We start from the raw sequence: 27,536 nt of genomic DNA, 5'->3' as shown, positions 1-27,536 counted from the left end.
GGGAACGTGGGACGAAAACTTCAAAAAGTTATATTACAGGTCTAATAAACTTGTCAAACTAGGTATAGAATCAATCTTTAGGATGTTGTTATCATAAATATTCAATAACGTTCCAACCGGAGAATTCCTTTGTGTCCATAGAAGTAATGGAACGCAAGTCGATATCATGTGGAATGCGCGTGACCAGGACTTGGCACTCTGCCAGACCACTGACTCAAACAGTTCCCATCCGGCTCAACATCACAGTAGAAGCTTCATTCAACGTTCTACAGACTGTTGACATCTAGTGGAAGCCGTAGGATGTGCAAACAGATCCATATCCCACTGGGATTTCAATAGGCGATGAGTTGAAAATCGACCAGCCTCAGAATTCCCACTACCTGTTTGGATTTTTTCTCAGGTTTTTGCCTGCCATATGAGTTCTGTTATACTCACAGACATCATTCAAACAGTTTTAGAAACTTCAGAGTGTTTTTTATCCAATAGTAATAATAATATGCATATATTAGCATCTGGGACAGAGTAGGAGGCAGTTCACTCTGGGCACGCTATTCATCCAAAGTGAAAATGCTGCCCTCTATCCCTAAAAAGTTATTAACACTTTTTTGGTTACTACATGATTCCATATGTGTTATCTCATAGTTTTGATGTCTTCACTATTATTCCACAATGTAGAAAATAGTAAAAATTGTCTCCTCTGAACAGTTGATGTTGAGATGTGTCTGTTACTTGAACTCTGTGAAGCATTTATTTGGGCTGCAATCTGAGGTGCAGTTAACTCTAATTAAATCATCCTCTGCAGCAGAGGTAACTCTGAGTCTTCCTTTCCTGTGGCGATCCTCATGAGAGCCAGTTTCATCATAGCGCTTGATGTTTTTGCGACTGCACTTCAGTTCTTGAAATTTTCCTCATTGACTGACCTTCATGTCTTAAAGTAACGATGGACTGTCGTTTCTCTTTGCTTATTTGAGTTGTTCTTGCCATAATATGGACTTGGTCTTTTATCAAATAGGGCTATCTTCTGTATACCAACCCTATCTTGTCACAACACAACTGATTAGCTCAAACGCATTAAGAAGGAAAGAAATTCCACAAATCAACTTTTAACAAAGCACACCTGTTCATTGAAATGCATTCCAGGTGACTACCTCGTGAAGCTGGTTGAGAGAATGCCAAGAGTGTGCAAAGCTGTCATCAAGGCAAAGGGTGGCTACTTTGAAGAATCTCAAATATAAAATATATTTTGATTTGTTCAACAATTTATTTTGGTTACAACATGATTCCATATGTGTTAATTCATAGTTTTGATGTCTTCACTATTATTCTACAATGTTGAAAATAGTAAAAATAAAGAAAAACCCTTGAATGAGTAGGTGTATCCAAACTTTTGACTGGTACAGTATATAAATGTGCACACAAGTCTGTCTCTCTCTCTGTGTGTGTTTGCTGTGCACATTGCCTACTATCTAAAACACACAGCCTTGTGCTGGTCATAGCTTATGGTGTCAATGACCTCTCCAGAGGTGAGTCAATGTCACTGATGAGACATTGGGATTACTGGGCTGTGTGTATCAGGTTCACATTTAATGTGTGTTCTCTCTCTCTCTCTCTCTCTCTCTCTCTCTCTCTCTCTCTCTCTCTCTCTCTCTCTCTCTCTCTCTCTCTCTCTCTCTCTCTCTCTCTCTCTCTCTCTCTCTCTCTCTCTCTCTCTCTCTCTCTCTCTCTCTCTCTCTCAATGCCTTAGAACAGCACATGCTGGGAACAATAACACTCCCTCTTTCCCTACCAGTCTCTCTCCCTCCATGTCTTTCTCCTCTCTCTCTCCCCTGTCTATCTTCCTACCTGCCTCTCACTCTTCTCTGGCAACCTGCTCTCTGTTAGTTTATCTTCCTAAATCTCCCCCTCATTACATCTTTCTCCCTTTCTAGCAGCAATCTTTCTCTGTTGCCCCACACTCCCCTTTCCCTCTCTGTTGCTCTCTCTCTCCCCATCCCTGTCTCTCTCTCTCATATCTTTCTCTCTCCCCCTCTCTAACTCTCTTTCACTGCCTCATCTCTCTCTCTCTCTCTCCTTTCCTTATCTCCCTCTCTCTCATATCTCTAGAATAGAAGCCCACTCAGACATGGCTCTTGACTGGTGCCACGGTCACTCTCTGTGGGGAGGTGGTGAATTTTTGGGCCTGGATTTAGACAATTAGCAGTGGACTTTAGGATTTACACAGATGGGATGGAATATGATGTGTCACTGTGAGCCGTAAATCGGATAATTGGAATCACTTTTACGTGACCTTAAAGGACAGAGCAAGAGGCCATACAGAGCTTCACTTTTATTGCTCTTGATTCATCATTTATTTTTGGCTTCTCCTTGTGAATTAAGGAGCCTTGAAGCTCAGAACAGCAAGTCAATTGGTTAATTAATTGCAGACTGTTTGCAACACTGTCAGAGGACAATGTGATTTATCAGGCAAAGCATCATTAACATTGAAGAGTGGCTCAAAGAGACTCAAATCAAGAACATTCTCCATTGATGTCCTATATCCCATTTAGATATTAATAGCTACTGTGCCCTCCCAACCAATGTCAACCAGTCTCCAGTGCAAAGGTCAGCCCTCTACCGACGGCTTTGTTTTCAGACGCATTCTTTCCACCTTCCCTCTTCTCACCATATCGGAAGTAAAGAAAACAACAACAGCTGTTACGGATTCCCCCGGTACTGCTGCTCATTCCATTCACCAGCTCCGGAGGTCTATGTCACTGGCCTTCTAGGCATCGCTGAAGTGGATCATGACCACCAACCCCGGACTGTCTTGTCTCATTACGCACACCTGGTTCCCATTCCCCCTGATTAGTATGTGTATATATGTGCACTCTGTTCCCCATTGTCCTTGTTGATTATTGATCCAATGTGACAACAGCAAGTCATTATTGTAAGATATGATATTGAAATGGGTAGATGAAAAGTGTAGCCTACATACTAAGTTACTAGTTACATAATTTAGATATGAGCCTCTAAGCAGTAATCGGTTAAAATTTCTTACCTCCAGTTTTGTAATTAGTTTAAATAAGTATCCTAATACCAAATGTAACAATTGTTACCATGTAATATGTAAGTAAACACCAGGCAACAGATGTTTTATGGCTATGTTCCCTAAGAAATTAAAGAATATATGTTAAGTAACCACTGATCCACAAGATGATCAAATGTCATGACAAAAAAGGGAAACTGATGCTTACAGAGAAAAAAAACAGATAGGAAAGAAGTAGAGGAGTATAGCTATTTCAGGTATCGAGTGTCTGGAATGCCAACTGTTGACTCAACCCCTCTTGCCTTCCTCTCCCCGGCTCTCTCTCTCTCTTAACCCCAAACTTTTCCGACCACACCCCCCCCTTTCTCTCTTAATTTCGCTCTCTCTCTCTCTCTCTCTCTCTCTCTCTCTCACACACACACGGGAAGAAAAAAACATTTTATCTCCACATATATAAGGTCCTGTGCGTGTGACTGACTGGATATGCTCGTGGACACACTTAACCGACACACTTATCCAAAAGACGGACGCAGACACACACACACATCTTCAAACAGTGGGAAAGAAAACATAGCATCTTACAAACCACCTGACAGGAGGGAATATTGTCCAACTGGATCTGCCCATCCTTCACTTTCCCTCTGATGTAAACTGAGTGGACTGGGCCAGGACTGAACCACTAAAAGGATCTCCTCCGTTTTGTTCTCTCTCCCTTTAAAAAGTGGATATTTTTCCTACCTCTCCGGCAGACTTAGCCATCAATGAGTGTGACCAACTCCTCTGTATACCGATCAGAGTGCAGTTTCCAGCAGACCTCTTCATCCAGCAACCCATACATGGAGAAGAGCAGGGGGCTCTTTGCAGAAGACTTTGGCTCTTTCATGCATCCTGAAACGGATGTCTTGGGATTTCCCAGTGCGAAGATTTGACATGAATTCATAATTGTGGACCAGCATTATTATAATCTACTTATTCCATACATACAGTATCAAATACTATTTCTGAGTGAATTTGTCTGTGGATTCATACTGTATGAGATGTTCATGTATGTTGGTTTGAACATACATGTACATTAAAACCAATCATTCTAAAAGAGAGAGGTGTGTGTGTGTCTCTGTGTCTGTGCCACACACATGTATTCGTGTGTGTAGATTGCCTGCTGAACTCTATAAGCCTCTGAGCTTGTGCTTGATCCGGCGGCTTCGCAACAGGACAACACAGGGCAAAGGGGAGGGAGGTTTGGTTGTTAGGTAGTAGCAGTAGGGCAGAGCAGGGTATTTTGGTGCTGTGACTAGTATGCCCATGCCTCCGGGAAAAGGAGGAGATTGCTGGTGATGGAGGCAGGACAGGGTAGGATGGGAGGGGCTAGGGGGGCGTCCACCCGTCGGGAATATTGGACACAGCCAACGCTGTGATCTCACACAAAGAGAATGGCTGGAATGATGCCTTGGAGGTGACGGGCTAGACTGTTGCATAGCAACCAGCATACACACACACACTGCGACACTGGGCGTCATGTAGCCAAACAGACATATACCTGTATGTTAAGTAAGAATCACCCAGGCATCTCACACAGTGGAATGGTCATTTCCAATTTGGGGACACTCTTCCAACATTGCTTTTTTCTAATCAACACAGACAGTAAACAGACCCAGCAGGGTTCATAGACTAGACAAACCTTTGGAATGTGTATGAATGTATTATGCAAATACATGTATTTAAGGTGCATCTAAGTTTAAGAGTTATCATCTTAGTTATTAAGTAAGGATAAGACTGATTGGGCTGCACTCCCCATCTATAGAAAGACAAATAGTGTATAGGTCAAGAAAGGCTAGCTTTCAGTAAGCACCTGCTGAAACTTCCAAATATCTTGCTTGTTTCCAGGTCGGACGTGGACAGCAGGGAAGATCAAACCAATGGGAGACAGCTACCAGTTCACAGTGGACGTCCAAGACTTCTCTCCAGAGGACGTCATCGTCACCACCTCCAACAACCAGATCGAAGTCCATGCAGAAAAGGTGGGCAAAACCCTTTTTAGTGACAACTGAATTCTCTATAATTTTGAGAATGCTATCTAAAATGTCTGAGAACTATTTGAGATATTAAAAATATCTTGGTCCTTTTCTCATCTTTATCATCTCTTCAACAGTTGGCGGCGGACGGTACAGTGATTAACACTTTTACCCACAAGTGCCAGCTGCCTGAGGATGTGGACCCCACCTCTGTGACATCAACATTGGGCGCAGAGGGAACGCTGACAGTTAAGGCCCGCAGACACCCATCCAAGCATGAGCTCACACAGACCTTCCGCACCGAGATCAAGATCTAGGAAGACAGACTGGACTCTCTCATGACCTCTGCTCCCTCGCTGCCTGCAATTTGTAATGCCACAGTATATACTGTTTTTCACATTGCCTGTCTTTACTATTATACATGTCCATTCTGGATTTGTTTTAACGTATGTCTTCCTCTTCTGCCATACCACCTCCTCCCATATAGCTGCCTTGAATTGACAATAGTTAGCCTACTTTGTTCTTATGTTTTCCCACAGTTATCACACATAGGGTTGAAAAATTCCTGGAACTTTCCATAAACTCTCTGGTTTTCCAGAAAACCTGGTTGGATTCCGGATTTCCTGCTTACTCCCTCCTGTCCTGGGAATCGTCCAACTGTTGATTTCGGGAAAACCAGGGAATTTATGGAAAATTCCAGGAATTTTGCTACCGTAATCACACCCATTCTCATCAACGGGGCTGTAGTGGAGCAGGTTGAGAGCTTCAAGTTCCTTGGTGTCCACATCACCAACAAACTAACATGGTCCAAGCACACCAAGACAGTCATGAAGAGGGCACGACAAAACCTATTCCCCCTCAGGAGACTGAAAAGATTTGTCATGGGTCCTCAGATCTTCCAAAGGTTCTACAGCTGCACCATCGACAACATCCTGACAGGTTGCATCACTGCCTGGTTAGGCAACTGCTCGGCCTCCGACCGTAAGGCACTACTGAGGGTAGTGCGTACGGCCCTGTACATCACTGGGATCAAGCTTCCTGCCATCCAGGACCTCTATACCAGGCGGTGTCAGAGGAAGGCCCTAAAAATCCAGCCACCCTAGTCATAGACTGTTCTCTCTGCTACTGCACGGCAAGCGGTACCGGAGCGCCAAGTCTAGGTCCAAGAGGCTTCTAAACAGCTTCTACTGTTTACTACTCTGGTTAGCTAGCCAGCTAGTTTCGTCCGCCGCGCTGCCGTTCTCCTACCTAGTCAATACTGCTAGTCAACACTGCTAACACTGCTAGCTAGCCAACTTCTACCGAATAGCAGCACTGTAGAAACTATTACATTACAACGGAACGATTTGATTAGTGTAGTGTTAGCTAGCTAGTGTTAGCTAGCTACATAGTTGTCTTTGCTGTCCTTGTATCTAAGACATTTGTGTAGTTTAGACTAATTATCTGGCCAGTTACCGAGGTTACCTAGCCAGCTATCAAGGTTACCTAGCCAGCTACACTTTCAAACAAAGTCAACAACGCAGCCACTGCTAGCCAGCCTACTTCAGCAGTACTGTATCATTTTAATCATTTTAGTCAATAAGATTTTTGCAACGTAAGCTTAACTCTCTGAACATTCGAGACGTGTAGTCCACTTGTCATTCCAATCTCCTTTGCATTAGCGTAGCCTCTTCTGTAGCCTGTCAACTATGTGTCTGTCTATCCCTGTTCTCTCCTCTCTGCACAGACCATACAAACGCTTCACACCGCGTGGCCGCGGCCACCCTAACCTGGTGGTCCCAGCGCGCACGACCCACGTGGAGTTCCAGGTCTCCGGTAGCCTCTGGAACTGCCGATCTGCGGCCAACAAGGCAGAGTTCATCTCAGCCTATGCTTCCCTCCAGTCCCTCGACTTCTTGGCACTGACGGAAACATGGATCACCACAGATAACACTGCTACTCCTACTGCTCTCTCTTCGTCTGCCCACGTGTTCTCGCACACCCCGAGAGCTTCTGGTCAGCGGGGTGGTGGCACCGGGATCCTCATCTCTCCCAAGTGGTCATTCTCTCTTTCTCCCCTTACCCATCTGTCTATCGCCTCCTTTGAATTCCATGCTGTCACAGTTACCAGCCCTTTCAAGCTTAACATCCTTATCATTTATCGCCCTCCAGGTTCCCTCGGAGAGTTCATCAATGAGCTTGATGCCTTGATAAGCTCCTTTCCTGAGGACGGCTCACCTCTCACAGTTCTGGGTGACTTTAACCTCCCCACGTCTACCTTTGACTCATTCCTCTCTGCCTCCTTCTTTCCACTCCTCTCCTCTTTTGACCTCACCCTCTCACCTTCCCCCCCTACTCACAAGGCAGGCAATACGCTTGACCTCATCTTTACTAGATGCTGTTCTTCCACTAACCTCATTGCAACTCCCCTCCAAGTCTCCGACCACTACCTTGTATCCTTTTCCCTCTCGCTCTCATCCAACACTTCCCACACTGCCCCTACTCGGATGGTATCGCGCCGTCCCAACCTCCGCTCTCTCTCCCCCGCTACTCTCTCCTCTTCCATCCTATCATCTCTTCCCTCTGCTCAAACCTTCTCCAACCTATCTCCTGATTCTGCCTCCTCAACCCTCCTCTCCTCCCTTTCTGCATCCTTTGACTCTCTATGTCCCCTATCCTCCAGGCCGGCTCGGTCCTCCCCTCCCGCTCCGTGGCTCGACGACTCATTGCGAGCTCACAGAACAGGGCTCCGGGCAGCCGAGCGGAAATGGAGGAAAACTCGCCTCCCTGCGGACCTGGCATCCTTTCACTCCCTCCTCTCTACATTTTCCTCTTCTGTCTCTGCTGCTAAAGCCACTTTCTACCACTCTAAATTCCAAGCATCTGCCTCTAACCCTAGGAAGCTCTTTGCCACCTTCTCCTCCCTCCTGAATCCTCCTCCCCCTCCCCCCCCTCCTCCCTCTCTGCAGATGACTTCGTCAACCATTTTGAAAAGAAGGTCGACGACATCCGATCCTCGTTTGCTAAGTCAAATGACACCGCTGGTTCTGCTCACACTGCCCTACCCTGTGCTCTGACCTCTTTCTCCCCTCTCTCTCCAGATGAAATCTCGCGTCTTGTGACGGCCGGCCGCCCAACAACCTGCCCGCTTGACCCTATCCCCTCCTCTCTTCTCCAGACCATTTCCGGAGACCTTCTCCCTTACCTCACCTCGCTCATCAACTCATCCTTGACCGCTGGCTACGTCCCTTCCGTCTTCAAGAGAGCGAGAGTTGCACCCCTTCTGAAAAAACCTACACTCGATCCCTCCGATGTCAACAACTACAGACCAGTATCCCTTCTTTCTTTTCTCTCCAAAACTCTTGAACGTGCCGTCCTTGGCCAGCTCTCCTGCTATCTCTCTCAGAATGACCTTCTTGATCCAAATCAGTCAGGTTTCAAGACTAGTCATTCAACTGAGACTGCTCTTCTCTGTATCACGGAGGCGCTCCGCACTGCTAAAGCTAACTCTCTCTCCTCTGCTCTCATCCTTCTAGACCTATCGGCTGCCTTCGATACTGTGAACCATCAGATCCTCCTCTCCACCCTCTCCGAGTTGGGCATCTCCGGCGCGGCCCACGCTTGGATTGCGTCCTACCTGACAGGTCGCTCCTACCAGGTGGCGTGGCGAGAATCTGTCTCCTCACCACGTGCTCTCACCACTGGTGTCCCCCAGGGCTCTGTTCTAGGCCCTCTCCTATTCTCGCTATACACCAAGTCACTTGGCTCTGTCATAACCTCACATGGTCTCTCCTATCATTGCTATGCAGACGACACACAATTAATCTTCTCCTTTCCCCCTTCTGATGACCAGGTGGCGAATCGCATCTCTGCATGTCTGGCAGACATATCAGTGTGGATGACGGATCACCACCTCAAGCTGAACCTCGGCAAGACGGAGCTGCTCTTCCTCCCGGGGAAGGACTGCCCGTTCCATGATCTCGCCATCACGGTTGACAACTCCATTGTGTCCTCCTCCCAGAGCGCTAAGAACCTTGGCGTGATCCTGGACAACACCCTGTCATTCTCAACTAACATCAAGGCGGTGGCCCGTTCCTGTAGGTTCATGCTCTACAACATCCGCAGAGTACGACCCTGCCTCACACAGGAAGCGGCGCAGGTCCTAATCCAGGCACTTGTCATCTCCCGTCTGGATTACTGCAACTCGCTGTTGGCTGGGCTCCCTGCCTGTGCCATTAAACCCCTACAACTCATCCAGAACAGCGCAGCCCGTCTGGTGTTCAACCTTCCCAAGTTCTCTCACGTCACCCCGCTCCTCCGCTCTCTCCACTGGCTTCCAGTTGAAGCTCGCATCCGCTACAAGACCATGGTGCTTGCCTACGGAGCTGTGAGGGGAACGGCACCTCAGTACCTTCAGGCTCTGATCAGGCCCTACACCCAAACAAGGGCACTGCGTTCATCCACCTCTGGCCTGCTCGCCTCCCTACCACTGAGGAAGTACAGTTCCCGCTCAGCCCAGTCAAAACTGTTCGCTGCTCTGGCACCCCAATGGTGGAACAAACTCCCTCACGACGCCAGGACAGCGGAGTCAATCACCACCTTCCGGAGACACCTGAAACCCCACCTCTTTAAGGAATACCTAGGATAGGATAAAGCAATCCTTCTGACCCCCCCCCCCCCCCCCCTTAAAAGATTTAGATGCACTATTGTAAAGTGGCTGTTCCACTGGATGTCATAAGGTGAATGCACCAATTTGTAAGTCGCTCTGGATAAGAGCGTCTGCTAAATGACTTAAATGTAAATGTAAATGTCTACCCCCAAGCCATAAGACTCCTGAACAGCTAATCAAATGGCTAACCAGACTATTTGCATTGCCCCCCCCCCCCCCCCCCCACACACACACACGCTGCTGCTACTCTCTGTTATTATCTATGCATAGCCACTTTAATAACTCTACCTACATGTACATAATTACCTAAATTACCTCGACACCAGTGCCCCCTGCACATTGGCAGATTGACTCTGTACCGGTAGCCACTGTATATAGCCCCGCTATTGTTATTTACTGCTGCTCTTTAATTATTTGTTATTCTTATATCTGACTTTTTTAGGGATTTTCTTAAAACTGCATTGTTGGTTAAGGGCTTGTAAGTAAGTATTTCACTTTAAGGTCTACCTACACCTGTTGTATTCGACGCATGTGAAATCAAATTTGATTTGAACCACATTGGAGAAACATCCTGAGTACGACCAGGCATAGCGCGCCATCGCGTGGTCATTTTAAACACCATTCCATACGCAGGAATAAAACTGCGCGTGCGCAATATGTAACTATCCACCCGGCCACTATCAATCGATCAGAGAGTGGAAGATGGCGGTGAATCGAGTCTGTGGAGCTAGATCGATCACCGAAAAACTCGATTGAAGGAATTCAACGGATTGTGTTTAAATAGTACAAAACAACACCATAACAAGCGTTTGGAGCGGGGAATTCAGCGATCATCAAGAGGTATTTTGAATGTACTTCTTTTGAAAGATGGTGTATGCTTAAAGCACACAAAGAGGCTCTAAGGACGGGCAGAACGAAAGGCCCCAAAACATGTATGTCTAGGCAGGCTAAATTAATCCCGGATAGCGAATGTGCAAGGATATAGGATTCGTAATCAATCCGCTGCATCGTCAACTCAACAAAAATGCAAGACGTTCCTTGAAAACGACAAACATTATGTATCGTCGATTATTAAACTAGGACTTTGATATTAATAATCGGGAGGCCATATAGGTGGTATAGGCCAACTATTTTGATAAATAGAATTTTGCATTGCTATAAATTCAATATTTCAAAATCTTTATCTATAAAACAACCCCATATCTTGTGAGCCCCGATGATTTGGTTGTCAGGCTATGTCAAATTATTAAATTGCATGTCATAAATCAGCCAGGAATACAACTAGCTGTAGGTGATTATACTGTATCATCATATTAGTCACATTTTAAGTGAGAATCCCCTCCAGTCATGGCTTTTTACATTTCCAAACATTTAGATAAGTTTAACAGTGGTAATGTGTTACCTCATCTGATTGACTAAATCCAACACAACCCATATTTACTCAGTGGTGTAAAGCACTTCAGTAAAAATATTTGAAGATACTACTTAAGTCTTTTTGGGGTATCTGTACTTTACTATTCATATTTTTGACAACTTTTACTTCAATACATTCCGAAACAAAAATATGTACTTTTTACTCCATATATTTTCTCTGACAGCCAAAAGTACTTGTTACTTTTTGAATGCTTAGCATCCATGGTCATCCCTACTGCCTCTGATCTAGTGGACTCACTAAACACATGCTTTGTTTGTTAATGATGTCTGAGGGTTGGAGCATGTCCCTGTCTATCCGTATATGCAAAAAAGCAAGAAAATGATGCTGTCTGGTTTGCTTTATATAAGAAATGTGACATTATTAACTTCTGATACTATATTTGATAGTATATTTAAAACCAAATACTTTTACTCAAGTAGTCTTTTACTGGGTGACTTTCACTTTTACTTGAGTCATTTTCGAATAAAGCATCTTTACTTTTACTCAAGTATGACAATTGGGTACTTTTTCCACCACTGCCCACTCTCACCAGGATGGACTTTCCCTGGCACAGTGGCAAGGTTTTGGAACAGCTCAACCACCAGCGCCAGCTGGGCCTGCTGTGTGACTGTACCTTCGTGGTGGATGGAGTGGACTTCAAGGCCCACAAGGCCGTGCTCGCTGCCTGCAGCGCCTACTTCCACACCCTCTTCCTGGACCAGAAGGATGTGGTGCACCTGGACATCAGCAATGCAGCAGGTACATCCGACTGGGTACAATCAATGTTGTATCAACGTAAACATTTGAGGGTGAAATTTCAGCCACGGGATTATGTCATCATGGTGACTTAATTTCAACACAGACAAATCTTGGATAAAATGTTTTATTTGTACTTTTAAAACAATGTCATATTATCAACATTAGATTTTTTTATTTAACTAGGCAAATCAGATAAGAACATATTCTTATTTACAGGACAGCGGTTAACTGCCTTGTTCAGGGGCAGAATGACAGATTTATACCTTGTCAGCTCAGGGATTTGATCTAGCAACCTTTCGGTTACTGGCCCAACGCTCTAACCACTAGGCTACCTGCCACCCCAATATAAGAAAAAAATACCATAGGCTGGTCAGCACCTCCTACTGGAGAATAGATCTATCTACAGCTGTCCTTTGGTCTCCCATCCGATGTTTTAACCAAGCCCAGCATAGCTATATTAATTATTTGTCAATGACTATTACCAATGTGCTGTCGTGAGAATGATTGTTGAGAGATCTCCACTTAAAAACGACGCTTTTGCTATTGAAGTCATTCCAACGGGTAGATTTAACAGAGCAAATTAAATGTGATCATACATTATCAGTCATCAATGATGCTATTTAGGCCTACAGTATATAACATTTGCTAAGTCATCAACAGCAATTGAACCCATAATTCAGCTAAAAATAGACAATAAAATAGGACGGGTTGATTTCAAATGTAATGATATTTAGTGATATTGAATTGTGTTTGGTTGTGAACGCAACCAAATATCAACATTTGAAGGAGATCATTTGAAGGAGACAGTTTCATCTGTACCACTGACTTAGTCTTGCTCAGGGTTGGGGAGTAACGGATTACATGTAATCCATTAAATATGTTAAAAAGAAAAATGCTATTGCAACCACTTTGCAATAAGGAATTGAGACCAAAAGCTTAAGAGAAGTTTCAAGTGTTTAATAGCACGGATACAGTCAGCTGAGTGCATACATTTAGAAAACTCACAACACATTTTATACTCTTCCCTTGTAGGTGTCACCTCCCCAGCTATACATGTTCTGACCCCAATGAGTTTCCCTCTGTTTCCCCTGTGTAATGTCCATGGTCCACTCTTTGTTTAGCCAGATGTCAGAATCACACCCTGTCCATCTTCTGTTCTGGGCCTGACCCTGCTCGCTGATCCTAGGCAATTTCCTCTTATCTGATTAGGTCAACAACCTTTCTAAATTACTTTGAGGATTATTTTTAAATGCAGAAAGTATGTTTGCGTAAAAAAAATCTTTGTCACTTCTCTGTTTTCTCAATGACGTTTAATACAGCATAGAAAAGAGGCGCAAATGTAAGTTAGTTCCACCTGAGCGAGTCTGACCACAAGTCAGAGACCACTATAATGACACACCAAATGTGTTTGATGGATCGTGGGAAAAGAGCAGGAATAGGCTTTTGTAGGCTACAGTCCAAGCTATGTCTTCCAATGGTGTGACTGCTGTCAGCATCCAAAGATTATCCAACATGATAAACACCTGGAGGTAAGGATGACAGCAGATATCACTTATTATTGATATCTACATAGCGCATTGATGTGAATTACACTGCTGCTCTCTCATTTAGCTATTTGCGCCTTACGGATTGTGGTTGTTGTGTGGATGGCTGTTCACAAATCTAAATGTGTATTTAAACTAGGGTTGCACATTTTGGGGAATATTCAGAGGTGGAAACTTTCCGTGGGAATATATGGGAATTAACAGAAATATATGCAAATTAATATTAATTTAAATGTGAATGTTTTTTACATTGGATATATTTACCATATCATATGGAGACAGAAACATAAACCTTTTACCTTATCATAAGTAGACATAATTGCAAATCATTAAATCCTTCCAATATCATAAAAAAAAAAAAAAAGTTATGAATTTAATTAAATTAGTTGACTCTTCACATGGGATGATTTCACTGAACAACAAAAGAAAGGGAATATTGAATGATCCCCAATGATTCATCGCATCTCCCAAAAACGTTTTCAACATACATCTGTAAAATGATAATCTAAAAACTAAAGCTTTGGTTGTCTTCCTCTCAGGCTTCCATGTCTTCTCCCTGGACCTTCTCAATGTCCACCTCTTGAACATCAGACTCTGAGGCCTCATCTTCACTGTCAATTTCCAACCTTGTTGAGGATGGCTCGTTGTCAGGCTCAAAAAGCCTCAAATTTGCCCGGATGGCCACCAATTTTTCAGCCCTTCTATTGGTCAGCCTGTTGCGTGCTTTGGTGTGTGTGTTCCCAAACAAGGACCAGTTGCGCTCTGAGGCGGCTGATGTTGGTGGGATTTGGAGGATGATGGAGGCAATAGGGGAAAGAGCCTCAGATCCACAAGTTCCCATCCACCAGGTGGCTGATGAGATATGTTGGCATGACTGCCATAATTGCATCTCCATCCCAAAGCACTTGCTTGAAAGTGTACTTCGCAAGACTGCCAAGAAGCCCTCATCCAGGCCAAGGTGGCGAGACACGGTAGTGATGATACCATAGGCCTTGTTGATCTCTGCACCAGACAGGATGCTCTTGCCAGCATACTTGGGGTCCCAACATGTACGCTGCGGCGTGTATGGGCTTCAGACAGAAGTCTTCACGCTTTTTGATGTATTTCAGAACTGCAGTTTTCTCAGTGAAATGGGCAGGGCAGTACGGATTTCTTCTCTTACATCTGCAAGCAGAGTCTGAACATTAGACAGGATGGCATTGTCTCTCTCAATCCGTGCAATGGCTACTGCTATAGGTTTCAGGAGTTTCAGGCTGCTTACCACTCTCTCCCAAAATACATCATCCAGGAGGATCCTCTTGATGGGGCTGTCCATATCGGCAGACTGTGATATGGTCATTTCTTGGAGAGACTCCTTCCCCTCCAGGAGACTGTCAAATATGATGCCAACACCACCCCAACGGGTGTTTCTGGGCAGCTTCAATGTGGTGCTCTTATTCTTCTCACTTTGCTTGGTGAGGTAGATTGCTGCTATAACTTGATGACCCTTCACATACCTAACCATTTCCTTGGCTCTCTTGTAGAGTGTATCCATTCTTTTCACTGCCATGATGTCCTTAAGGAGCAGATTCAATGCATGAGCAGCACAGCCAATGGGTGTGATGTGAGGGTAGGACTCCTCCACTTTAGACCAAGCAGCCTTCATGTTCACAGCATTGTCTGTCACTAGTGCAAATACCTTCTGTGGTCCAAGGTCATTGATGACTGCCTTCAGCTCATCTGCAATGTAGAGACCGGTGTGTCTGTTGTCCCTTGTGTCTGTGCTCTTGTAGAATACTGGTTGAGGGGTGGAGATGATGTACTTAATTATTCCTTGCCCACGAACATTCAACCACCCATCAGAAATGATTGCAATACAGTCTGCTTTCTCTATGATTTGCTTCACCTTCACTTGAACTCTGTTGAACTCTGCATCCAGCAAATTAGTAGATAAAGCATGTCTGGTTGCAGGGGTGTATGCTGGGCAAAGAACATTCAGAAATCTCTTCCAATACACATTGCCTTTGAGCATCAGAGGTGAGCCAGTTGCATATACAGCTCGAGCAAGACATTCATCAGCATTTCTCTGACTACGTTCCTCCATTGAGTCAAAAAAAACTTCTGATTCCAGGAGGACCATGAGCTGTTGCTATCGATAAGGTGTCTGATTCATCATTTTCACCTCGAATAGAAGTAGAGGGACTTTTGTCAGAGGTTGCTTATTGTGAGCGCTAAGGGAACTTTATGCACTTGGCCAGATGATTCTGAAACTTTGGTGCATTCTTCACATATGATTTGGCACAGTATTTGCAAATGTACACAGCTTTTCTTTCTACATTAGCTGCAGTGAAATGTATCCACACACCGTGGCATTTTCCTGTAAAGATTAGAAAAAAATGTGTTAAAAAACCCCAAATACAATTCCATGTACAGATAGATAGTTAAGCAGTTAGATTAAACAACTCCTTTGTAGGATAAATGTTTTCAAATGAAACATGTATGGAAACAGGTGAATTAACACTCCTCAGTTAGCAGGCTCAAGCAAGCTAAAACCCACATGGTAGCAAAAACTAACTTGCAGAAATTGTTAACAAGTTAGAAATGATTTAAACACACTTTGCTGTAGGCTACTATTTACTAGTTAACAAAAAAGAATGTATGTCATATAAAATATATTCACCTCACCCAGTATTGTAATCAAAACTTACCAGAATGCATGTAGTCCTTGGCTCAGACAGTGTAGTAGTGTGGGCTCAATAGCATCTCATTAGTGTGCAAGATCTTGAGAATCAGCTGTACATGTGATGGAAGAGTGCACTGCACATGTGATGAAGAATGCACTGTGCATGCAATTCCATTGAATTGGGGATAGTTTATCCAAAATATGCCACAAGAACTGCAATTGCCATATGTGTATCCCACAAAAACGGTTCACTGTTATAAGCTAACTTTTTTTGATGAATTTAAGCAAAATTCCCCAAATTCCCATGCTTAACTTCCCATGGAAAATTTCCAGAAATTTTCTGGAAAGTTTTCCGACCCTTTGCAACCCTAATTTGAACTCAATAATGGTTGAATTCAAGAAGTTTAAGCTGCCTATAAATCATTGTTTTTTAAACCAGTGGACAGCCAGTGAAAAATGTGCTCTTGCAATACCTGCACAGTGCGGATCCCAGCCTATGGAATAAAAGTGGGGCTTTTAGTACTCAATCTAATTCATGCTGATAAAACATTTGAATCGATAGCCCTAATGGACACATGTTCAAACTCGCACACTTTTTATAGATTAAAGGGGCAATCTGTAGTTGATACATATATTTTTGGACTTATAAATGATATATATATATACATTGATTCTTGAAGAATATAAATTCTAAATGCCTCATGAGCTTAGTTCAACTGGCACACTCCATGATACCCCAAAATATAAGCTTGTTTTTTGGCAATGTTTATTAACATTGTAAATGTAAACAAACACTGTATAGCCTCAACACAGTTACAACAATCATTTTGATATCATGGATGGTCGGTCCTTGCATCCATAGCACTGTCTATTAATCTGAGAGGAGTTACATTTCTCCAGGCCCATCCCTCAGCTTTTTACCAAAACAGAGGTGGGGCAACCGTTTTATTATTGTTTCATCTATGGATTTGCCCTTTAAACAGCTGCATATTATCAAGATATCAAAGTGTCACCAACTAAAAGGTAAACAATAGGCCTATAGCAAATGCAGCATATGGCATTCATTTTTCACATGTAAATGGAACTTTTCAGTAGTGCCATTCCATGAGCGCAGCATTTAATTTTGAACTCGAATCAATGAGCCCAATCAGTCCTCCATGACAACAAAATCATAAACAACAGAGTTGGGCTGGATAATAAATCCTTAGTTTTGGGATTATGCTCAGGTGAAACAATATGGCTAATTTATACTTCCATATTTCCACGTCCTATTCTTGAAGATCAAAGGGTATAACATTTATTGGAATGACTGGAATTCTGATAGACTTTGGTTTTTAATGTAAAGATATACTTTAATGGTATTATTATATGTAGTAGAACGCGTTGGCTTAGAAGAAGCCTACATAACCAACCCATAAAGTAAAAATGTACATCCATATATGGCCAGCTATGTAAACTTTAACATTGATTTATCCTGCAATAGATGTCGTTCAATTGGTAACATTAATTTTTGTCTTCTTCTAATGCCTCTTAAGGGGAAAGTAATCTAAAAGTAACTGAATGTAATCAGATTACATTACTGAGGTTGGGTAATCTAAAAGTTACATTACTGATTACAGTTTTGGACAGGTAACTAGTAACTGTAACGGATTACATTTAGAAAGTAACCTACCCAACCCTGGTCTTGCTTAGTTCCAGTTTATCTACAAAATAATAATTGATATGTTGGATTTCATGTCTCCATCTCAACCAAAAATCAAAGTAAATAAATAGGGCTAAATTAAATCAAACTTGATTTAAAGTTTGATTTGATTTATAGTGTTCAAGATAGCATGCATAGGTCATCGCAGATCTGTGGAGATCTTCACAATTACTGTTATAATCTGTGCAGGATCTTAAACTGCATTGATAATTTGCACCATGTACTTTTAATGTAATCTAACTGCAATCCAGGTCATTTGGTTCTGCTATTAGATGAAGTAAAGTGATATCAAATTCATCTGAACTCTATTTGCTTTACCTTTATATCCAAGACCATGTTGAACATCATGCTTGAGCTCCCGAGTGGCACAGCGGTCTAAGCCACTGCATCTCAGTGCTCGAGGTGTCACTACAGACACCCTGGTTCGAATCCAGGCTGTATCACAACCGGCTGTGATTGGGAGTCCCATAGGGCGGCGCACAATTGGCCCAGCATCGTCCGGGTTTGGCCGGTGTAGGTCGTCATTGTAAATAAGAATTTGTTCTTAACTGACTTGCCTAGTTAAATAAATAAAATAAAATCTGCCAGTCACAGCAGGGCTCATGGATCCATCCCTGTGTGTATTCTGCAGGTCTGGGCCAAGTCCTTGAGTTCATGTACACGGCCAAGCTGAGTCTGAGTTCTCAGAATTTGGAAGATGTGGTGGCAGTGGCCACGTTCCTTCAGATGCAGGAGATAGTCAATGCCTGCTCTGCTTACCAGTCTCTGTCAGTCTCCACAACATTCCAGTCAATACAAGACTTAAATGACAGTGAGTACAGTACAGATCAGTACACAAACATTGGTTATCAGTACACAGAAATATCCATCAATAATTAGTATGCTTTCTTTAACAAGGCCACTAATGTTATCCGTCATAGCTTTGCACAGCTGAAGCAAGCACACTGATTTTCTTCAGGAAATGTACATTTTGCGGTTTATATTGCTCTCTCCCATAATCTCTTCCAAACCATAAAGACAAGATTGAGGAAGGAGAGCAGAACATAGAGAAGGAGCCATCAGAGACAAGGTCACATGACGAGGAGATGCTAAAAACAGCAGATGACGGAGGGTCAAAGGGCGTTCAGGAGGACCCGAACGAGACCACCCCAGACGATGGACAGATCAACAGTAAGACCCCCGACAAACCCACCCCACAGACCCCGGGAAGAGGAAGACCCTCCAAAACCTCCAACTACGCCGCACCAAGAAAAGCCGCAGCAGAGAGAGAGGAGATGGAGGTGGAGAGCCCTACTAAAGATGTGCCTGAGTGTCAAGATGACCACTCAGATGTGGACTACACTCCCAGTCAGTGAATTAGTCTTCATACTTTTCATTGGTGATCTGTATGTTTAATATTGCTGTGTGGATAAAGATGTATTTTGTTCTTACAGAGTTTCCATTCAAGTCTGCAGCCGGTATATCTTACATGAGTACCAGGAGAAGAAGGACAAGGAGAGCTCCTCGTCGCAACCACTCTCAGGGTAAACAAACAGCTTGACTGACCTTCCTTCCTAGGAGCAATCACTAATCTGCCATGCTTTCCCCTATCCAATCATGTTGGATCAGTGACTACTTCGAGGAAGGAAAGATGGACGGCTACATTTTCAAAATATTTGACTGCAGTGGGCCACAGTGTCTGATGGTTATACAATTCCTCTTCATAGATAATGACTCCGATGAGGGGAACAGCGCATCAAAGACGGTAAATGAAGAAAAAAAGGTTGAAGAGGGTGAGATGGAGGAGGATGAAGAAGACGAGGAGGATGAGGGAGAAGATGGCCAGGGGACGGAGAGCGGAGAGGAGAGGAAGCAGCTACAGTCGGGTGCCGTCACCGACCGCACCGAGTCACGGTCCTACGGCTCTGTGATGCACAAGTGTGAGGTGAGGACCGTGTGTGTTTGCTTGTGCTAGTTTGAGTGTGTGGTTACTTTGCACACTGCGATTAGAAATGTAAACGATTGAATGTTTTTGGATGACCCATTCCCTATTAGAGGAGGACTTATTGTTTTGAACTGTGTATGTATCTTTTCCTTTCAAATAAACCATCATATAGACACAATTGTCTTCAAAAAGAAAGGACCAAGGCACTCTTCATATAATTAATTAAAATTAATTTTGGAATGGAACCAAGATGTATTTTTAACTGACTTGTTTCGGTTGCATGGCCCTTGTCAGGGGGTACGATGATACAATGTCTCCTTGTGAACCAAGCATTTTACAATCAACCCTGATTAGAGGGAATAGTCAGTCATTGGAAAACACCTAGTAAAAAATAATATACACTGAACAAAAATATAAACGCAACATGAAAGTGTTGGTCCCATGTTTCATGTGCAGAAATAAAAGATCCCAGACATTTTCCATAAGCACAACATCTTTATTTCTCTCAAATTTTGTGCTCAAATTTGTTTACATCCATGTTAGTGAGCATTTCTCCTTTGCCAAGATAATCCATCCACTTGACAGGTGTGACATATCAAGAAGCTGATTAAACAGCATGATCATTACACAAGTGCACCTTGTGCTGTGGACAATAAACAGCCACTCTAAAATGTGTAGTTTTGTCACACAACACAATGCCACAAATGTTTTGAGGGAGCATGGAATTGGCATGTTGACTGCAGGAATGTCCACCAGAGCTGTTACCAGAAAATGGAATGTTAATTTCTCTTAAATAAGCATAGATTAGGGCTTAATTAATGTATTTCAATTGACATATTTCCTTATATGAACTGTAACTCAGTAAAATCTTTGAAATTGTTGCATGTTGCATTTATATTTTTGTTCAGTATACATTCAAAATTGTCTACTAGAGAATATTGCATTCACATTCATGTAATTTGGGGTTGGGCATATCTAACTCACTAAATTGCCATGTATTTTCTAGGACTGTGGAAAGAAGTTCACCCACACGGGTAACTTCAAAAGACACATCCGCATTCACACAGGAGAGAAACCTTTCAGCTGCCGTGACTGCCACAAGGCCTTCTCAGATCCGGCTGCCTGCAAGGCTCACGAGAAAACACACAGGTTAGTATCAACCTCATCACCGGTCTTTCTGTGTCTCTTTGGCCCAATGCCAAACAAATCCCTTAGTGTTCAATAACAACCCTTTGTATGACAGAGACGACATTTGTGCAACACGTCCTCTTGTAAAATAGTTACTAATTGATAATAACGATGATCAAATTGATAGTGAATTAAAAATCAAGACAGTCATAGTAATCACAGTTTCATAGCATCAACATCCCCTCGAACCTCAGCACCAAAGTAAGTAGCTATATCTTACTTAAATATCTTATGTTTCTCTCTCTCTGTGTAGCCCCCTGAAACCCTACTGCTGCTCCTCGTGTGGGAAGAGCTACCGGCAGATCAGCCTGCTCAACCTGCACCGGAAAAGGCACACAGGCAAGGCCCGATACAGCTGCAAGGACTGTGGCAAGCTCTTCACCACGTCTGGCAACCTGAAGCGCCACATTCTGGTGCACAGCGGCGAGAAGCCGTATCACTGCAACTATTGCGACCGGGCCTTCTCCGACCCCACCGCTAAGATGCGCCACCTGGAGACCCACGACGCAGACAAGGGCCACAGCTGTCCACACTGCGATAAGCGGTTCAACCAGGTTAGGACCACTTCTTGACCACTACATTGACCTGTATTGGGGATAGTAGGGAGAATTTGACCTGCATGTAAATAGTTTGGAGATAGTGTGGCATTGTGTTTGAGCAGTGGTGGGAAAAGTACTCAATTGTCATACTTGAGTAAAAATAGATACCTGAATATAAAATGACTCAAGTAAAAGTGAAAGTCACCCAGTAAAATACTCTTGAGTCTTTTTTTAAATTTTTTAAGTCAAAGTATCCAGTTTTAAATGTACTTAAGTACAGTGATGGGGAAAAGTACTCAATTGACATACTTGAGTAAAAGTAAATGCTATACATTAAATTCCTTATATTAAGCAAACTAGACAGTGAAAATGTTATTATTTTTTAAATTTACAGACGGGTACACTCAGACATCATTTACAAACTCAGTATTTGTGTTTAGTGAGTCCACCAGATCAGAGACAGTAGGGATGACAATGCGTTATATTGATAGGTGCGTGAATTGGACAATATTGCTGTCAAAATGTAACAAGTACTTTTGGGTGTCAGGGAAAATGCATGGGAGTAAAAAATGCATATTGTCTTTAGGAATGTAGTGGAGTAAAAGTCAACATTTTCAAAAATATAAATACCCCCAAAAAGTACTTAAGTAGTACTTTAAAGTATTTAAACTTAGTTACTTTACACCGCTGTGTTTGATTTAAGTAGCCCTATTTTGTACAATCCTGTATATAGTCGCTCTCTATCCTTGCATTGAAATGTTGAACTAACTGTATCTAACCTGGCTATTCCTCTGTCTGGACAGACTGGGAATCTAAAGGCTCACCTGAAGATCCACATCACAGATGGCCCTCTGAAGTGCAAAGAGTGTGGCAAACAGTTCACCACTTCCGGTAAAACCAGACCAGACATGGACTTCCGAGCCTGCATTCATAAAGCATCTCAGAGAGTAGGAGTGCTGATCTAGGATCAGGTACTCACTGTCCATGTAATCTTATTCATTATGATCTAAAAGGCAACACTGGTCCTAATAAGATTACATGGACAGGGAGGGGACCTGAACCTAGATCAGTACTCTTACACGCTTTATGAACACAGGCCCTGGTCTCTCGCTGTGTTGATACATAACTAAATCAAATCAAATTTATTTATATAGCCCTTCTTACATCAGCTGATATCTCAAAGTGCTGTACAGAAACCCAGCCTAAAACCCCAAACAGCAAGCAATGCAGGTGTAGAAGCACAGTGGCTAGGAAAAACTCCCTAGAAAGGCCAAAACCTAGGAAGAAACCTAGAGAGGAACCAGGCTATGAGGGGTGGCCAGTCCTCTTCTGGCTGTGCCGGGTGGAGATTATAACAGAACATGGCCAAGATGTTCAAATATTCATAAATGACCAGCATGGTCAAATAATAATAATCACAGTAGTTGTCGAGGGTGCAGCAAGTCAGCACCTCAGGAGTAAATGTCTGTTGGCTTTTCATAGCCGATCATTAAGAATATCTCTACCGCTCCTGCGGTCTCTAGAGAGTTGAAAACAGCAGGTCTGGGACAGGTAGCACGTCCGGTGAACAGGTCAGGGTTCCAGGCAGAACAGTTGAAACTGGAGCAGCAGCACGGCCAGGTGGACTGGGGACAGCAAGGAGTCATCATGCCAGGTAGTCCTGAGGCATGGTCCTAGGGCTCAGGTCCTCCGAGAGAGAGAAAGAAAGAGAGAATTAGAGAGAGCATACTTAAATTCACACAGGACACCGGATAAGACAGGAAAAGTACTCCAGATATAACAAACTGACCCTAGCCCCCCGACACATAAACTACTGCAGCATAAATACTGGAGGCTGAGACAGGAGGGGTCAGGAGACACTGTGGCCCCATCTGATGATACCCCCGGACAGGGCCAAACAGGAAGGATATAACCCCACCCACTTTGCCAAAGCACAGCCCCCACACCACTAGAGGGATATCTTCAACCACCAACTTACCATCCTGAGACAAGGCCGAGTATAGCCCACAAAGATCTCCACCACGGCACAACCCAAGGGGGGGCGCCAACCCAGACAGGAAGATCACGTCAGTGACTCAACCCACTCAAGTGACGCACCCCTCCTAGGGACGGCATGAAAGAGCACCAGTAAGCCAGTGACTCAGCCCCTGTAATAGGGTTAGAGGCAGAGAATCCCAGTGGAGAGAGGGGAACCGGCCAGGCAGAGACAGCAAGGGCGGTTCGTTGCTCCAGAGCCTGTCCGTTCACCTTCACACTCCTGGGCCAGACTACACTCAATCATATGACCCACTGAAGAGATGAGTCTTCAGTAAAGACTTAAAAGTTGAGACCGAGTCTGCGTCTCTCACATGGGTAGGCAGACGATTCCATAAAAATTGAGATCTATAGGAGAAAGCCCTGCCTCCAGCTGTTTGCTTAGAAATTCTAGGGACAATTAGGAAGCCTGCATCTTGTGACCGTAGCGTACGTGTAGGTATGTACGGCAGGACCAAATCGGAAACATAGGTAGGAGCAAGCCCATGTAATGCTTTGTAGGTTAGTAATAAAACCTTGAAATCAGCCCTTGCCTTAACAGGAAGCCAGTGTATGGAGGCTAGCACTGGAGTAATATGATCAAATTTTGGGGTTCTAGTCAGGATTCTAGCAGCCGTATTTAGCACTAACTGAAGTTTATTTAACTAACTTGCCTAGTCAGTTACTAGTCTCTGGTCTTCGCATTAATATATAACTGTAGTCTTTGATTCCCAGGGAACTTGAAGAGACATCTGCGTGTGCACAGTGGGGAGAAGCCCTATATCTGTATGCACTGCCAGAGAGCTTTCGCTGACCCAGGGGCACTGCAGAGACACGAGCGCATACACACAGGTAACAGTCCTGGATTTAAAGGAATATGTTCACATTGACCACTTTCTTTGTATTTTTTTATTAATCCTTTATTTAACTAGGCAAGTCAGTTAAGAACAAATTCTTATTTACAATGATGGCCAACCCCTAATCCGGACAACACTGGGCCAATTGTGCGGCGCTCTATGGGACTCCCAATCACGGCCGGTTGTGATACAGCCTGGAATCGAACCAGGGTCTGTAGTGACGCCTCTAGCACTGAGATGCAGTGCCTTATTCTGCTGCGCCACTCGGGAGCCCAAACACGTGTAGCCAAACATGTGTAGCCTAAACATGTGCAAAAAGAACAGGGAATGTCTGTGCATTGCATGATAGGTTGGAGACGGTCATGTAATTGTAGTGTCTGTGTGCATGCTTGTGTGTGGGTCCTGTAGGGGAGAAGCCGTGTCTGTGCCTGATCTGTGGGAAGGGGTTCACCCAGGCCAGTTCACTCATTGCTCATGTCCGCCAGCACACCGGAGAGAAGCCCTATGTCTGCGACCGCTGTGGCAAAAGGTAAACACACACACACACACACACTATAATCCTATTGATGTAACATAGGGCATCAAGACAAAAAAGGCTCTATCTCCAACTCCAGGTTTGTCCAGTCCAGTCAGCTGGCCAATCACATCCGTCACCATGATAACATCCGGCCACACAAGTGTCACAACTGCAAAAAGGCGTTTGTCAACGTCGGGGACCTCTCCAAGCATATCATCATTCACACAGGTAGGAAGACATGGAATGTACAACTATCTGAGTGAGAAAGTAAGGTTCGCTGGGAGTAGTGGATATTAATGGATAGTCAAAGAAGTCTATAATATGTCACCATCTTGTGGAATATAGGTATCTTGTGTATATTTATCTAGTTAAGAAAACAAAGCTGTTGGGTATCTGGGCACATTCTTTCCTCTTCAGCTTTAGTGTGCCTCCAACCTCCTTCCCCTGAGGTATAATATTAACTGCATTAGTCTACATTCCCCCTTCAAGTAATTCTCCCCCACGGGTGGTGTCTGAGATATCACCTGTGACTAACGTGGTCAAATAACACAAGTGTGTAACCTGGGCACTAATTTGATACAGTTGACAATTACCCACGCTCTAACCGCGGCAGGTAGCCTAGCGGTTAGAGCGGTGGGCCTGTAACCAAAAGGTTGCTAGTTCGAATCCCTGAGTCGACAAGGTGAAAAATCTGCTGATCTATCACTTAACCCTAATTGCTCCAGGGTTGCTGTCAATAATGGCTGATCCCTGGCCATGACCCGGTCTCAGAGGGAGCGGGATATGCAAATAACACAAATATAAGCACCCCCTATTAAAAAATAAATAAAATAAAGAGCATTAATCACATTTATTGTCCCCCATGATGAAATCAGGGGGGAGGGGGACAGACGGACTATGGATCTGTACATACGTAAGTCACGCGATATCAGACACCACTGGCCGGATTTTGACTAAACTTACAAAATTATAGTGATTGGCCTAAGGGGGATGCTGCGTCATTCTTGGTGGATGACATGTTTACTGTTGCCTTGTTCTCTTTTTTTTTTACCATCCCCTAGGAGAGAAGCCCTTCCTGTGTGACAAGTGCGGTCGCGGGTTCAATCGTGTCGACAATCTACGCTCCCACGTAAAGACCGTCCACCAGGGTATGGCTGGGATGAAGCGCCTGGTGGTTGCCGGGGGTGACAGTGACGACGGGGGTGACGGGTTCCATGGCGGGTCGGCCTCGGAGATGGACGAAAATGAGATCAACATAGTCACCGTCACCACTGAGGACATCGTCACCCTGGCGACGGAGGCCCTGGCTGGCAGCACTGTGTCCCAGCTGACAGGTCAGATGGAGCGCATGCTGGGTAATGTAGTTCAGACGGGTGGAAGAAGGGGACTATGCAATGGATGTGACTGTAAAAGGAATGGGATGAAAGGAAGGTGGCTGTGTAAGAGTAAGAAGGAAATGCCATGTGTTTATATGGGATTCTGTCTGTTTCCAGTGGTGCCTGTGGCTGCATCAGTATCAGCAGATGAGACGGAGGCTCTGAAAGCTGAGATCGCGAAGGCTGTGGAGAAGGTGCAGGAAGCAGGTGAGACTGGCCACACACAGCTTTGAATAGCTTTTACTATTCATAACTTCCTCATACATCCTCACTGTCCATCTCCTCTCCCTCCCAGACCCCAACACTCAGATCCTGTATGCATGCGACTCTTGCGGTGACAAGTTCCTGGACGCCAGCTCACTGGCCCAACATGTGCGAATCCACACGGCCCAGGCCCTGGTCATGTTCCAAGCTGACTCTGAATTCTACCATCAGTACACCGCAGCTGCCACCACCGTGGGGGAAGATGTTACCACAACCTGGCAACCCACTTCCGAGCAGGTCATCCAGGGAGGGGAGCTCGTCTTCCACACCCAAGAGGCTGAGGCAGAAGGGGATGAGGTGACTCAGGAGGTGGTGGCCCAAGCTGACCCCCAGCCAGAGGGGGAAGATGAGGCTGTGACAGAAGGAGAAGGACAAGGAGAAGAGATGGAGTGTGGAATATGCAGTGATGTGGCACTCAAGAATAAGAATAAAATGCAAAGCAGTCAAGATCTTACTGGGGTCTGACAATACCTCATACGAAGCTGCCTGTCAGTCTCTGAGTCTCTGCATCAGTGACATGAACATCTGTGTCCAAATTTTGGGAAGAAACCGTTTGGCTTGTTTTTTGGACATTGTATGAAGTTAAATTATATATATATATATAAATTTGAAAAAGCAAAACGCATTGCTATAGGCCTATCTGTGTGTTTTACCGTTACCTTGAAAATAAATGTGTTTAGAGTTAAATAAGTTCGTTATTTGGTGTGTTTTTTTATTTTTATGAGGCATGTGGCCCACGATGCACACTGAATTTCTCAATGTGGCAGCCCGGGGGAAATTATTGCCCACCCCCCCTGCTGTACAACATTCAAACTGGGGACCATTGAATGCACGGGTCGGCAACATGCAACAGCAATAGTTTTTGGCCCCCCATATTTCTTTTTTATGCAAAATGTCCCAAAAGTAATGTCCCAAGAAGGAAGTTACCCCATCTAAATCATGCAAAAGGTATTTTAACTTCAATTATTGAAGAGAGGGCAGGAGACAGTCAACTAAAAAGGTAAGCGGGCAGACAGCTTTGGAGTGCTGAAACGAAGCGGAGGTGGACTGCAAATGGTGTTGAAAGTAATTTGAGTAGCCTAATTCATTTCA

At 44.1% G+C, this 27,536-nt stretch overlaps 2 protein-coding genes across 5 annotated transcripts; both read left to right on the top strand.

Moving 5' to 3' along the window:
- Positions 1–3,783: 3,783 nt before the first annotated feature.
- On the top strand, positions 3,784–5,354 carry LOC120058900 (heat shock protein beta-7-like). Of its 4 annotated transcripts, none has more exons than XM_039007647.1 (3): positions 3,784–3,940; positions 4,928–5,043; positions 5,175–5,354. In XM_039007647.1, exons 1-3 carry the CDS (start codon positions 3,787–3,789, stop codon positions 5,352–5,354), a joined length of 450 nt encoding a protein of 149 aa, XP_038863575.1. In that variant the 5' UTR covers positions 3,784–3,786. The 4 variants fall into 4 exon arrangements, with proteins under 4 accessions (XP_038863575.1, XP_038863574.1, XP_038863577.1 ...); XM_039007646.1 differs by having other exon boundaries at positions 4,910–5,028; XM_039007649.1 differs by having other exon boundaries at positions 4,910–5,043; positions 5,217–5,354.
- A 5,022-nt stretch (positions 5,355–10,376) lies between these two features.
- LOC120059285 (zinc finger and BTB domain-containing protein 17-like) lies at positions 10,377–27,131 on the top strand. Its single transcript, XM_039008221.1, has 15 exons — positions 10,377–10,525; positions 11,653–11,858; positions 18,398–18,577; positions 18,784–19,113; positions 19,200–19,289; positions 19,473–19,690; positions 20,697–20,839; positions 21,132–21,432; positions 22,221–22,308; positions 24,166–24,282; positions 24,696–24,816; positions 24,902–25,032; positions 25,866–26,138; positions 26,298–26,387; positions 26,476–27,131. The coding sequence occupies exons 2-15, from the start codon at positions 11,654–11,656 to the stop codon at positions 26,907–26,909; spliced, it is 2,721 nt and encodes a 906-aa protein (XP_038864149.1). The 5' UTR covers positions 10,377–10,525; position 11,653; the 3' UTR covers positions 26,910–27,131.
- The last annotated feature ends 405 nt before the right edge of the window (positions 27,132–27,536 follow it).

This window comes from Salvelinus namaycush, chromosome 14 (assembly GCF_016432855.1).
Source record: "Salvelinus namaycush isolate Seneca chromosome 14, SaNama_1.0, whole genome shotgun sequence".
Lineage (NCBI taxonomy): Eukaryota > Metazoa > Chordata > Actinopteri > Salmoniformes > Salmonidae > Salvelinus > Salvelinus namaycush.
The sequence above is the reverse complement of the archived record's forward strand: the minus strand, read 5'-3'. Positions and strand labels throughout refer to the sequence as shown.

Bases quoted from the DNA above. Each gene is read 5' to 3' on its own strand.
- LOC120058900 (XM_039007645.1), top strand. From the start codon at position 3,787: ATGAGTGTGACCAACTCCTCTGTATACCGATCAGAGTGCAGTTTCCAG. The intron at 3,941-4,909 runs GTGCGAAGATTT...GCTTGTTTCCAG, and splicing joins GGATGTCTTGGGATTTCCCA to GTCGGACGTGGACAGCAGGG. The intron at 5,044-5,174 runs GTGGGCAAAACC...TCTCTTCAACAG, and splicing joins TCGAAGTCCATGCAGAAAAG to TTGGCGGCGGACGGTACAGT.
- LOC120059285 (XM_039008221.1), top strand. From the start codon at position 11,654: ATGGACTTTCCCTGGCACAGTGGCAAGGTTTTGGAACAGCTCAACCAC. The intron at 19,114-19,199 runs GTCAGTGAATTA...TTGTTCTTACAG, and splicing joins AGATGTGGACTACACTCCCA to AGTTTCCATTCAAGTCTGCA. The intron at 24,283-24,695 runs GTAACAGTCCTG...TGGGTCCTGTAG, and splicing joins ACACGAGCGCATACACACAG to GGGAGAAGCCGTGTCTGTGC.